General features: G+C 50.6%; 1 protein-coding gene across 1 annotated transcript; it reads right to left on the reverse strand.

Moving 5' to 3' along the window:
- Positions 1 to 10,182, reverse strand: LOC125448465 (protein BTG3). The gene is made up of 5 exons (XM_059641300.1): positions 10,001 to 10,182; positions 5,727 to 5,907; positions 2,861 to 2,998; positions 2,000 to 2,207; positions 1 to 1,231 (listed from the first exon to the last, which is right to left on the reverse strand). The coding sequence occupies exons 2-5, from the start codon at positions 5,897 to 5,899 to the stop codon at positions 1,028 to 1,030; spliced, it is 723 nt and encodes a 240-aa protein (XP_059497283.1). The 5' UTR covers positions 5,900 to 5,907; positions 10,001 to 10,182; the 3' UTR covers positions 1 to 1,027.
- Positions 10,183 to 12,952: the final 2,770 nt, after the last annotated feature.

A 12,952-nucleotide genomic window follows, 5' to 3' on the forward strand; every position in this document is an offset into this window, starting at 1 on the left:
ACGCATGTACAGTCAATAAATACAATTTTTACTATAAAAACCCTCCCCTTTACAAATTGGGAAAACTAACACTCTGCAAGTCTACATCATTATTCTGATTTCCATAAAGATTTGGAGAGTCAAAGAGGGGGTTTGGGGGTGTGGAAAATGGGTCTTTGTCAGGGGTGTCCATTCCACATCCCCACCCCCTGGGGAGCTTGTATCCCTGGGTCAGAAGCACCAGTTGACGTATTCAGGGGATTAGTAAACAAAACAAAAAAAAAAATCAGGAGAATCTCTTAAACTGGGGATGGGGTTAAAGGAAGGAGTCCCGTACCCACCCTGGAAGAGAGAGACAACTAACTATTTACACAGAGGGAGAACACCAGCTCTAAAAACAAAATCCCAGAGAGAGTCCAGACTTTATTCCTCAACACCTCACCATCTCCCCCCGCCCTGACAATATATTTCTCCAAATCCAACTTATTCTAAAAAAACAATTCTAATATTTTAAATTTAAAATTGCCAAACAGATATTGCACAACCCGTTCTTTCATTGCCAGCTTCTGACCCCACGGACTCTGGCTCTAACGCACAGGTGTCCCCTGGTGCCCAGTGGACCCCGATGGGCTATTTGGCAATGGGAGGCATCATATTTTAAATTTATTTATATGCGAGTGGGTCTCAAATTTCAACATGAGTGAGCAGACAGTGGTCAGGAAAAGCACCGAAATGACATATTTCACAAGCCCAAAGGGGCATTAAATTAAACAGGTATACACGAACAGAGGCACCCCGTATTTAGTGATACCTGAGCTTCCGGATTCATGACAGCGAAAATATACACAGCCCCACAGGAGCAGTAGTGTAAACCTCATACTCATATGCAGGCAGTGTGTGTGTGTCTCTCACTCACACTCAGAGACACATACGCACAGATCTGTCTGTATGTCTTGACATAATACCGTCAAGCATAGCAGCCTCACAGTAGAATCTAATTGATGTATTTGACCTCTGCGCCTCCCTCTCTCCCCCGACTGGATCCTCGTCATTTGTACCGTTTGCTAATCTTGGAGCGTTGTGACTGTCCCTGAAACAGGAGGAAGCCAGGTGGAGGTCTCAGGATTTTGTCCAACCTTGGCATCAGGTAGTAGCTGACCAGGGGCACAGGCTGGTAGAAAGTGGCATACTGTACCACCTTGTGAGGATAGTGGGGCCACACTGCAGCCGACTGGTACAAACCTCCAGGCACCTGAGGAGAAAAAAAGACAGGAACTAAAGCAACTCCTGCATTAGAAATAGTAGGAAATGCCAATGCTGGAGTCTGAGATAACACAACTTGGAGCTGGAGGGACACAGCAGGCTGGGCAGCAGCACAGGAACAGGAAAGCCGACGTTTCTGAAGAAGGGTCCAGACCCGAAACGTCAGCTTTCCTGCTCCTCTGCTGCTGCCTGGCCTGCTGTGTCCCTCCAGCTCCATATAGTGTTATCTCAGACTCCAGCCTGGCCTGCAGGTGGGGCAAAACCTGCATTTGCACTACACAGGTGTTGGAGGAGCTTTCTCCAAAACGCCCCAATTCCACTGGAACATGTGCACTGATGTAATGCAGCAAACACCGCAGCCAATTTATGCACAGCAAGATCCCAAAACAGCAAGGATTTAAGAATCGGAACCTTCAGTTCTTTAGTATTGTTGGGTTGAGGGATAAGCTTTGGCCCCAAGATGCCAGGCAAAACTTCTGCTCAAATAGTGTCCGTGGCATCTTCTACGGCCCCGCCGACGGGGCAGCACTGCCGCAGCCCTGTTGATCTGGCCTCCGGCTGAATCCATTTTACGGGGATTATTGTTTTGGCTGCAGGAGGTGACAGACAGAGGGGGTGTGGGTGCTGGAGGAGGTGACAGAGTGGGGGTGACAGGCAGGGAGGAGTGAGATGGAATGTGAGAAGCTGGGCTTGTAACTGGTAGCTGCAGGGACACACACTGTTGAAATATACAGCCTGAAGCCCCCATTCCCTTTACCTTGTTGCTCGCCTCTGTCGTTCTTGCTGGTGTTGCGTTGGCCGGTTGCTCCTCGATGCGTTCCTCATCATCGGTTGAAATGTCCGAATGGTAGTCGGACGTACTGCTGTCGGAACTTTCGGATTCATGTTCGGAGTCTAACGAGGACACTCTCCTGGATTCCTGTTTAAACTGAGCCACGGTGAACGGCTGGCTGCTCTCTCCAGACCTACAGAGAGTCAGAGTTGCACAGTCCCTCAGTTCAGGCTGTGGCCCTAACCACCCCGGCTTTCATTAACTGTATCAGAGATAATGGGAACTGCAGATGCTGGAGAATCCGAGATAACAAAGTGTGAAGCTGGATGAACACAGCAGGCCGAGCAGCATCTCAGGAGCACAAAAGCTCCTGAAATGCTGCTTTCATCCAGCTCCACACTTTGTTATCCCGGTTTTCATTAATGCAGGAGGCGGCCATTCGACCGCCTGAGCCTGTGCTGGTTCTCTGAAAGATCTGTTCAATTCGTCCCCACTTCAACGCCCCGCCATCTCTTTTCCCTCCCTCCTCACTTCCCTTAGTCACCACACCCCTCTTTCGAAAATCCACACAGAATGAAGCCCCTCAGCCCTAGTGTATGAGTCACACATCCCTCCGAAGGCGGGATAATCAGAGACGGGTGGGTTTGAGTGGCAGCAAAGTGGAGTTGAGGGTTATCAGATCGGCTGCAATCTCATTGACTGGCACAAAAAACTTGATGGGCTGAATGACCTATTTCTGCTCCTAAATCTTACGGTCGATCGGCACAGGTGTGGTGCCCAGAGTGGGACGCAGTATTCCAGGAGAAGGTGGACTATAACAGACCCACCAGAGGTCTCGATTCTCACCTGCACCACACCTCGCTGGGGTCGATCCACAAAGTGATCTCCTTGGGGAGCCTCAGCTGGTTATATTCCAGGCCACAGTCTTGACAAGCAAGCAGCAGTGACGGGTCGGTTTTCTGTTTCCTGTTAATCCGGATGCATCTACAGAGAGAGAGAGAGAGAGAGAACAGAAGGAAGCAACGGAGATGATACCGTCAGAATTCTGCCCAGTCAGTTTCCAAGTACCGGGGAAATCCTAACGTCCCAAAACCCCCTCCGGCCCCTACACCCACTCCCCGTCACCCCCCCCCACTCCAACCCCTACATCCTTTCCTATCTCTAACCTCCTCCGGCCCCTACACCCACTCCCCGTCACCCCCCCCCCACTCCAACCCCTACATCCTTTCCTATCTCTAACCCCCTCCGGCCCCTACACCCACTCCCCGTCACCCCCCCCCCCCCACTCCAACCCCTACATCCTTTCCTATCTCTAACCCCCTCCGGCCCCTACACCCCCCCCCCAACCCCTACATCCTTTCCTATCTCTAACCCCCTCCGGCCCCTACACCCACTCCCCGTCACCCCCCCCCCTCCAACCCCTACATCCTTTCCTATCTCTAACCTCCTCCGGCCCCTACACCCACTCCCCGTCACCCCCCCCCCCCAACCCCTACATCCTTTCCTATCTCTAACCTCCTCCGGCCCCTACACCCCCCCCCCACTCCAACCCCTACATCCTTTCCTATCTCTAACCTCCTCCGGCCCCTACACCCCCCCCCCCCCGCCCGGCCCCTACACCCCCCCCCCCCCGCCCGGCCCCTACACCCCCCCCCCCCCGCCCGGCCCCTACACCCCCCCCCCGCCCAACCCCTACACCCCCCCCCCCGCCCAACCCCTACACCCTCCCCCCCCGCCCAACCCCTACACCCTCCCCCCCCGCCCAACCCCTACACCCTCCCCCCCCGCCCAACCCCTACACCCTCCCCCCCCGCCCAACCCCTACATCCTTTCCTATCTCTAACCTCCTCCGGCCCCTACACCCCCCCCCCCGCCCAGCCCAACCCAACCCCTACATCCTTTCCTATCTCTAACCTCCTCCGGCCCCTACACCCCTCATAACTCCTCCATGCTTCTCCAATTCCGGCCTCTCAAGCGCGGCCAATCACCATTGACTGCTGTACCTTAAACTGCCCGGAGGGCCCCATCCGTGGAATTTGCCCCCGAAACCTCTCCAGCCCCATCTCTCACCCTCTCCTCTTTTAATGCGGCCCTTAGAAGCTGAGCTCCTTTGCTTGATCTTATGAGTCCGTCGCGATAATGTCGTGAGAGTCGGCAACAAACTGACTCCCGAAAAGCACCGAACATTTCTGCGCCGACGCCGTAGGCGCTATAGGAATGCAGGCCTTTGTTGTTGTGCCCTTCCTGGTATTGAGGGCCTCCGGCCATTTGATGGCGCCATTGAGCGCATTGGTTTGAACCTTGAGAAACACCGCCCCCCGGTGAACAGAGCCCGCCACTGCAGGGAGACCTTGGCTCAACATTGGCACTTCAAAACATGCATTTCACTGCCTCAGCGAGTACCAAAGTGCTTCAGCCGCCGAACTAGTTTTATTTACATTAAGCATCACGTAGGCGATGCAACCAGTTTGTTAACAGCAAGCTCCCGCGACGTTATTACTACCGAGATCTTGTTTCTGTGTAAAGTGATAAATAGCTGGCCCAGGACACCAGGGGAGGACTACAACTGTTCTATTCTACCCACCTGAAGGGGTAAATGGACGTCTGGTATTAGTGGCTGACCTGAAAGATGCCCCAGTCTCCCCATATTAGTTCCCAGCTCTGCTGCTATTTTGCATTTGCAGGCTTATGTTTGTCAAAAGGAGACTCAGCTTCTCGAGTCGACCTCTGAGGTCCTGTCTGCTCTCTCAGGAGTCCCAAAACATCACAAATAAAGCAACAGCTTTCCAGCCTATTTTATCTGAGGTTGGATATTCTAGCTATAAAAGGGTGTGAAGTGAAGGTTCACCAGACTGATTCCTTGGAATGGCAGGGCTGATGTATGGACAGAGAGAGACCTGATGGGATAGGGCAATATCCACCAGAGTTTGGAAGAGTTCAGGAAGTGGGGAGGGTGTCTCATGGAAACTTCTGAAGTTTCTGAAGGACTAGACAGGATAAACACAGGAAGGACGTTTCCAATTACTGGAGGGTCCTGAAAAAGGAATCATGGTCTAAGGAAACAGAGTAGGACTGAGATGAGGAGAGAGATAATGGGAACTGCAGATGCTGGAGATTCCAAGATAATAAAATGTGAGGCTGGATGAACACAGCAGGCCAAGCAGCATCTCAGGAGCACAAAAGCTGACGTTTCGGGCCTAGACCCTTCATCAGAGCTCTGATGAAGGGTCTAGGCCCGAAACGTCAGCTTTTGTGCTCCTGAGATGCTGCTTGGCCTGCTGTGTTCATCCAGCCTCACATTTTATTATCTGAGATGAGGAGAAATGTCTTCACCCAGAGATTGGGGAGCCTGTAGGATTCTCTGCTGTGGAAAGCGGTCAAACATTGAATGTTCCAAGAAGGATTCAGATATGGTTCTTAGGGGCTCAAGGTATGGGGTAAGAAAGTGGGAACAGGGGACTGAGTCAAAAGATCAGATTGAATGGTGGGCCAGGCTCAAGGAGCTGAATGGCCTATCCCTACTTCAATTTCCTGTGTTTCAATAACTCCTTCCTATTGAGGGTCCCTCTCCTGTAATAACTACAAAGGCTTAGGAGGGCTGAAAGAGGAGGAGGAGGGTGAGGATGAAGGGCATGAGCAGAGGGGCCGAACAGCCTGACCCTGGGCTATGCCATCCTTGCCAAGGCACTGGGCAGCCTTGGTGATTGGTTACCTGTATGCTTGGCCCTTGCTGGGGTTGGTCGGGTACCAGTGGCCCTGGTATCTTTGGTGAAGAACAGCAGTGAGTTTCTCACCAAACTCCTGGACCTTCTCCTGGCCGAGTCCACTTCGCCGGGTCACCAAGCTGACCAGAAAGATCACACCGGCTCCAATCTCTTCCTTCATCCTCCGACCTGTGGGGGGGCAAAACAAACTGTGTCAGAACATGTTACTGCAGGCAGTTGGGACAAATAGCTACAACAGGTATCCAGGCCCCCACTCTCTCCTTCATAAACAGAGATGCAGCAGTAGGCCATTCAGCCCCTCAAACCTGCTCCACCATTCTGTCTGATCACATCCAATTCAGTTCCATTCTCCCCTCCCCCTCCACCATACCTTTGATCCTTTTAGACCCAAGAACTATATCTAACTCCTCAATGTTTTGGTGTCAACTGCTTTCTGCGGCAGAGAATTCCACAGACTCCCTGCGTTCTGGCTCCCCGTCTCAGTCCTACCCTGGTATCCTTTAGACTGTGACCCCCCTGGTCTGGGCTCCCCGCTCATCAGGAACATCCTGCCTACATTTAGCCTCTTAAGTCCTTTCAGAATTTTATAGGCTTTCATGAGACTGATTCCTTTAATTTTTCTGAACTCCAGTCAATATTGTCCTAACTGATCCAGTCTCTCTTCATACTCCAGTTCTATCATCCCAGGAATCGGTCTGGGAAAGCTTCGCTGCTCTCCCTCCCTCACCAGAACATCCTTCTTCAGATAAGGAGACCCCACACTGCACACAAATGCTCCTCATGTTGTCTCACCAAGTCTTGTACAATTGTAGCAATGCATCTGCTTGCAAATGGATAACGATGAGGGCTATTTGACTACACCAGGCATCACCACCAAGCACTGCCTGACATGCTCTTTAAATTCCATCTTATACTCAAGCTTGTTAAGCCCCTGTTGGATTGCAGCCCAAGAGCCCTACGTGCAATTCTGGTCTTCATATTATAAAAATATAGCTATAGAGGCACTGGAGAGGATACACGAGACATAGCAGGGAATTTCTACAGAAATACCAGCGTTTACAAATACAACACTCTGGGAATCCCCCACTCCTGAACACCGAAAGCTGAAGGGTGACCTCACCAAGCTTGTAAAAATGTGGTGTGGTCTTGATAACACTGATTCCAGGAACATACCTCATCTTGGTGAGGCGTGGTGACCAGATTGAGGGGCAAATTGATAGAAGACAGTCCCCAAAAAACACGCAATTGGGAACTTGAGAGAAATATTGACCCCCAGAGAGTGGGGGTTGGGAATGTGGGCCTCGTTCCCATGAGACCATAATGTATGCCAGTCGATTTAGGCCGCTCAGCCCATAGAGTCTGCTCTGCCATTCAATCGTAGCTGATCTGTTTCTTAACCCCATTCTCTTACATTCCCCTTTAACCTTTAATCCCTTTACTAACCAAGAACCTGCCTGTTTTAAATACATTCAATGACTTCTATTCTATTTTTCCCAGGGCAGGGTTGACTGCCACGAGGGGCCATAGTTTTAAGGCGTTAGGAGAAAGGTATAGAGGAGATGTCAGAGGGAGGTCCTTCACCCAGAGAGTTGTGAGCGCATGGAATAGTTTGCCAGTGGTAGTCATGGAAGTGGAGTCATTAGTGACATTTAAGCGACTGGACATGCACATGGACAGCAGTGAATTGAGGGGAATGTAGGTTAGGTTATTTTATTTTTGGATTAGGATTATTCCATGGCACAACATCGTGGGCCGAAGGGTATGTTCTATGTTCTATGTTCTATGTTCTATGTTCTATGTTCTATGTTCTATGTTCTATGTTCTATGTTCTATGTTCTATGTTCTATGTTCTATGTTCTATGTTCTATGTTCTATGTTCGTGAGTTTTGAGAAGATTTGTAGCTCAGGTTGAGGTTCTGGATGTGAGTTTGCTCGCTGAGCTGGAAGGTTCATTTTCAGACATTTCGTCACCATTCTAGATAACATCATCAGTGAGCCTCCGACGAAGCACTGGTGTTATATCCCGCTTTCTATTTATCTGGTTAGGTTTCCTTGGGTTAGAGAAATAGAAAGTGAGACATAACACCAGCGCTTCATCGGAGGCTCACTGATGATATTATCTAGTATGGTGACGAAACGTCTGAAAACGAACCTTCCAGCTCAGCGAGTAAACACACCCATGTTCTGTGTTCTATGTCTTGGCCTCCATATCTTCTGCAGCAGTGAGACCCACAGATTCACCACCCTTTGGCTGAAGAAATTGCTCCTCACATCAGTTTGAAGCGGTCATCCCTTCACCCCGAGACTGTGCCCTCGGGTCCCAGTCTCTCCTACTAGTGGAGACATCCTTTCCACATCCATTCTAACCAGGCCTCTCTGCATTGTGTAAGTTCCAACCTCTCCTCATCCTTCTAAACTCCACTGAGTGCAGACCCCGAGTCCTCAGCTTCTCCTCATATGACAAGCCCTTCATCCCCAGGATCATTTTTGTGAATCTCCTCTGGATCCCCTCCTTAGGTACGGGGCTCAAAACTGCTCACAATATTCCTAATGCGGTCTGACCAGAACCTTATACAGCCTCAGCAGTACCTCCTACTCCCTGAACACACGTTAGGTCAGCCTCAGGCTGAGAGTCCAGCTCGGAGTCTGTCGGACACTCCCTTTGAAGGCTTGTGCTGGAGTCTACTCGAGTCCTCAGCCCAAGGTTGTCAACATAGAGTTTAAGAACATAGAAAGAGCCCCTTCAGCCCAGTGTGTCTATACTGTCACCAAGAAACGACCCATTGAACCCCATTTCCCAGTACCTGGTCTGTAGCCTTGTAGACAAAAAAACAGAGGATTCCACAAGCACTGTTTAGAAATATAGAAAACCGAAGGAGTAGGCCATTCAGCCCTTCAAGCGTCCTCTGCAACTCCGCTTGATTGTGGCTGATCATCCAACTCATTCCCCATGCCCCAGTTTCCCAAATTCCCAATATCCTTTGATTCTGTTAACTCCAAAAAAACTCCATTTAATTCCTTCTTGAAAACAGTCTTAATTGCTTTCTGCGGGAGAGAACTACGTAAACTCCCCACATTCCAGATGTGGATGTGTCTCTTCATCTCAGTCCTACCCTGTTTCCTATAGGCCATGCACCCCCCCCCCACCCCCCCGGGTAGTGGACTCACCAGCCATCAGGAACATGTGTTTACTCTGCCTGGTCCTGTTAGACTTTTATAGGTTCCTGGGAATACTCCCAGCTCATTGTTCCAAACTCCATTGAATACAATCCTAACCCATCCAGTCTCTCTTCCTATGTCAGTCCTGCCTTCCCAGGATAGTGATTTGGTGGAGGATCACTCTGGGCTCCTGAGGTTGACATAAATCCCTCAACCTAAAAAAAAAACCAAGAAATGATCTGGATCATACTGTGGCGTTGCCCCACATCGCTCCAGAAAGAAACTCCCTCAAGAGACCGCCAGGCTTTAGGGGGTTCCAAAACCGGTAGCGAATGCACCAGTCAACGCTAGTGCATTCTGAGGGTCACCACGTCCTTCTGTGTACCTCCCATCCCCACCCCCGCCTTCCTGTGACACATGGGGATTTTGCAACTGAATTTGGTAGCGACAACACTTCCGATCATCGTATCAAACACACATATGCCACGCTCCTAAAAAAAAATATAGGCTTGAAGCAACAATTAGCGGGAAGTTAACGCGCGCACACACGCTTAACCTTCCAGATACATTTCCCTAATTTATTGCAGAAACTGCAACTTTCCCAACTCCATTTGGGGAAATCTCTGCACCACCCCCAATCCAGCTAAAAGCAGACATCATTTACTACCCCTCCACCCCTTTTTCTGGCTTCATCCCTCTCCCCCTTCAACGCTCAGTCACAGAGAAATAATTCCTTCTCAAATACTGCAGGCATCTCCCTCTCTCCCTAATAAAACTTGAAATTGAAAGCCATCCGTATACGCGGGGTGGGGGGTGTATGGCTAGTGTGACTCTCTCCCACCGCCACAGCTATCTTGAAAAAGCATTTATTATTTTAAAACCACGACTTGTTTGTCACCCCCACCTTACTCACTGCTCACTTCAAAATGTGGTCTCCTAGTATCGAGACTAACTTGATGGATTCAGTCGAGAGAAGCTATTGGTCAGAAAGTTCGTAAATATTCACAGTTTTCAAAACTTACAGCTTACATTTTAAAATTAAAAAATAATATTCTGGATGAAAAAAAACCCACTGACAAACAAACAGAACCAGGTTACTTACAAGTGTCAAACTCCAAAAAGCACCTCAACAACGAGAGAGGGGGTAATGCTGAAAGTTGTTGAAATTTTAAATTGCCTTTTCTTTCACTCTCAAGTAAATGTTTATTTCGCAGCCCCTCGTTTCTCCTAGTCCCCGCTTTCTGAATTCACCCGCTCACTTTTACAACGTGACTGAAGGCTCCTGTAAATTACCAGCGGCTTACATCAGGAAGAGGGATGATTCAGATTCTGTGTCACCCACCGAGGATGGGCGTCCCCGACACTACATCACTGACCATATAAGGTATGGCCTTCCGCTGCCCGTCCTTCTTAAAGGCGCCCTGCCCTCAGTGCATTGGAACAAACGCATCTGCATTTCTCTAGCGCCCCTCGCCCCTTCGGCACCCTCACAGCCAACGAACGGCTCTCATTCTCTTGAAGTACCGCCGCTCGGAGCAAGCCCAGCGCCGGTATTGTGCACAGCAAGATCCCACAGACTGCAATGGGATCGTGACTCATTCATTTTCTGAAAGAAAATAATGAGGGTCTGATGTCCCGTGAGGCATAACGATTGGTCCCGGTTTCCTTTTGGGCAAATTGGTGCAATGGGATCATCATGTCCGCTATTGTGGGCGGGCGGGGTGTAACATAAACGTACATGACAGGCAGACCCCCCGCCAGTGCCCACTCCCTCAGCACTGACCGTCCGACAGTGCCCGCTCCCTCAGCACTGACCCTCCGAGAGTGCCCACTCCCTCAGCACTGACCCTCCGACAGTGCCCACTCCCTCAGCACTGACCCTCCGACAGTGCCCATTCCCTCAGCACTGACCCTCCGACAGTGCCCGCTCCCTCAGCACTGACCCTCCAACAGTGCAGCGCTCCCTCAGCACTGACCCTCCGACAGTGCCCATTCCCTCAGCACTGACCCTCCGACAGTGCCCACTACCTCACCGCTGACCCTCCGACTGTGCGGTGCTCCCTCAGCACTGACCGTCCGACAGTGCAGCACTCCCTCAGCACTGACCCTCCGACAGTGCCCATTCCCTCAGCACTGACCCTCCGACAGTGCCGCTCCCTCAGCACTGACCTTGCGACAGTGGGGCGCTCCCTCAGCACTGACCGTCCGACAGTGCGGCGTTCCCTCAGCACTGACCGTCCGACAGTGTGGCGCTCCCTCAGCACTGACCGTCCGACAGTGTGGCGCTCCCTCAGCACTGACCCTCCGACAGTGCCCGCTCCCTCAGCACTGACCCTCTGACAGTGCAGCACTCCCTCAGCACTGACCCTCCGACAGTGCCCGCTCCCTCAGCACTAACCCTCCGACAGTGCAGCACTCCCTCAGCGCTGACCCTCCGACAGGGCCTATTCCATCAGCACTGACGCTCCGACAGTGCCCATTCCCTCAGCACTGACCCTCCGACAGTGCCCGCTCCCTCAGCACTGACCCTCCGACAGTGCCCATTCCCTCAGCACTGACCCTCCGACAGTGCCCACTACCTCACCGCTGACCCTCCGACAGTGCGGCGCTCTCTCAGCACTGACCCTCTGACAATGTGGCGCTCTGTCAGGGGGAATCCCAGGGACAAGCATTCTGGTTTGAATATTAATAAAAAAAAGTGTATTGAACTGGAAGAGTTGCAATGGATTTTGTGACTTGTTGGTTTTGCTTTGGAGAGGTAACAGACAGGGTTGACGAGGGCAGTACTGTTGATATTGTGCAGATTGATGTGTGACATGAGCTTGGTACAGTGCCTTGTACCAATGTTGTGAGGAACATTACAGATTGTGCTATAAGAGGGAACAGCAGCAAACATGGATATGAAATCAGTTCAGCGATCAGAAATGGAGAGTAATGGTCACTGGATATTTTCAGGCCGGAGGATGGTTTGTCATGGCGTTGCTCAGTGTTTGCTACTGGGACGCTTGCTTTTCCTGAGAAAGATTCATGATCGGGATCTTGCTGTGCAGGGCACACTTCCAGTGTTTGCAGATGATACAGTCCTCGGTAGGATCATGAACTGTGAGTGTGGGACTCTGGAAGGACATTGAGATGTTGGTGGAGTGGATTGAGAGGTCGCAGATGAGCCTTAATGCAGAGAAGTGTGACGTATTGTATCTTGGAAGAACATTGAAAGACAATTTAAATAGGGGGTGGAATTCTAAAGGTGGGCATGGGTGGGTGACAGGAGCAGAGGGAGCCGGGGGTCTCTGTGCATAGGTCATTGGCAGGACAGGTAGGAGAGAGCTCTTAATAAAGCACACAGTGTTCTCAGCTTTATTAACAGGGGCGTAGAGTACAACAGCAGGGAGATGATGTTGAACTTGTACAAGATAGTAGTTCAGCCCCAGCTGGAGTATTGTGTGCAGTTGTTGGTGTCACAGTATAGGAAACATGTGAATGCTATCGTGAGAGAGAGAGAGAGTGCAGGAGTCATTTACAAGAACAGCTCCAGGGATGAGAAAATTCCACGATGAGGATGGATTGAAGAAGTTGGGACCATTCTCCTTGGAGATAAGGATGGAGGTTCGATGGATGTTTTCAAAATCATGAGCTGGGACTGGATAAACTCAACAGGGAGAAGGTGTTCCCACTGGTAAAAGGAACACAGGAACAAGAGAGAGCTGTGGGTTTGAAGTGATGTGCAAATGGAGTGAGGAAACAGCTATGTTCACTCAGTGAATGGTTATAAACTGCCTGGAAATGTGAGGAGGGGGACAGGTTCAACTGAGGCATCAAAGAGTGGCATTGGATGGGCATTTGGATAGAAATAGGGTGCAAGGTGATGGAGTGGGGGAGATTGGACTCTGATGGGTAAATGCTCAGGAAGGGTCGCCTTCTCCCAGTCTAATGAATTTGTGATTCATTCAGACTATATCTGTCATGATAAGGAAAGGCTCTGAGGATTACACCACACCCAGAAGTACAGGGAAAGTTTCAGGTCTCCTCAGGAAGGGGCTATTGGCCTTGGAGG

The sequence above is a fragment of the Stegostoma tigrinum genome, chromosome 41 (assembly GCF_030684315.1).
Source record: "Stegostoma tigrinum isolate sSteTig4 chromosome 41, sSteTig4.hap1, whole genome shotgun sequence".
Lineage (NCBI taxonomy): Eukaryota > Metazoa > Chordata > Chondrichthyes > Orectolobiformes > Stegostomatidae > Stegostoma > Stegostoma tigrinum.

Coding starts and splice junctions, on each gene's coding strand:
- LOC125448465 (XM_059641300.1), bottom strand. CDS start 5,899: ATGAAGGAAGAGATTGGAGCCGGTGTGATCTTTCTGGTCAGCTTGGTG. Junction 2,999..5,726: donor AGCAAGGGCCAAGCATACAG/GTAACCAATCAC, acceptor CTCTCTCTGTAG/ATGCATCCGGATTAACAGGA. Junction 2,208..2,860: donor CCCAGCGAGGTGTGGTGCAG/GTGAGAATCGAG, acceptor GACTCTCTGTAG/GTCTGGAGAGAGCAGCCAGC.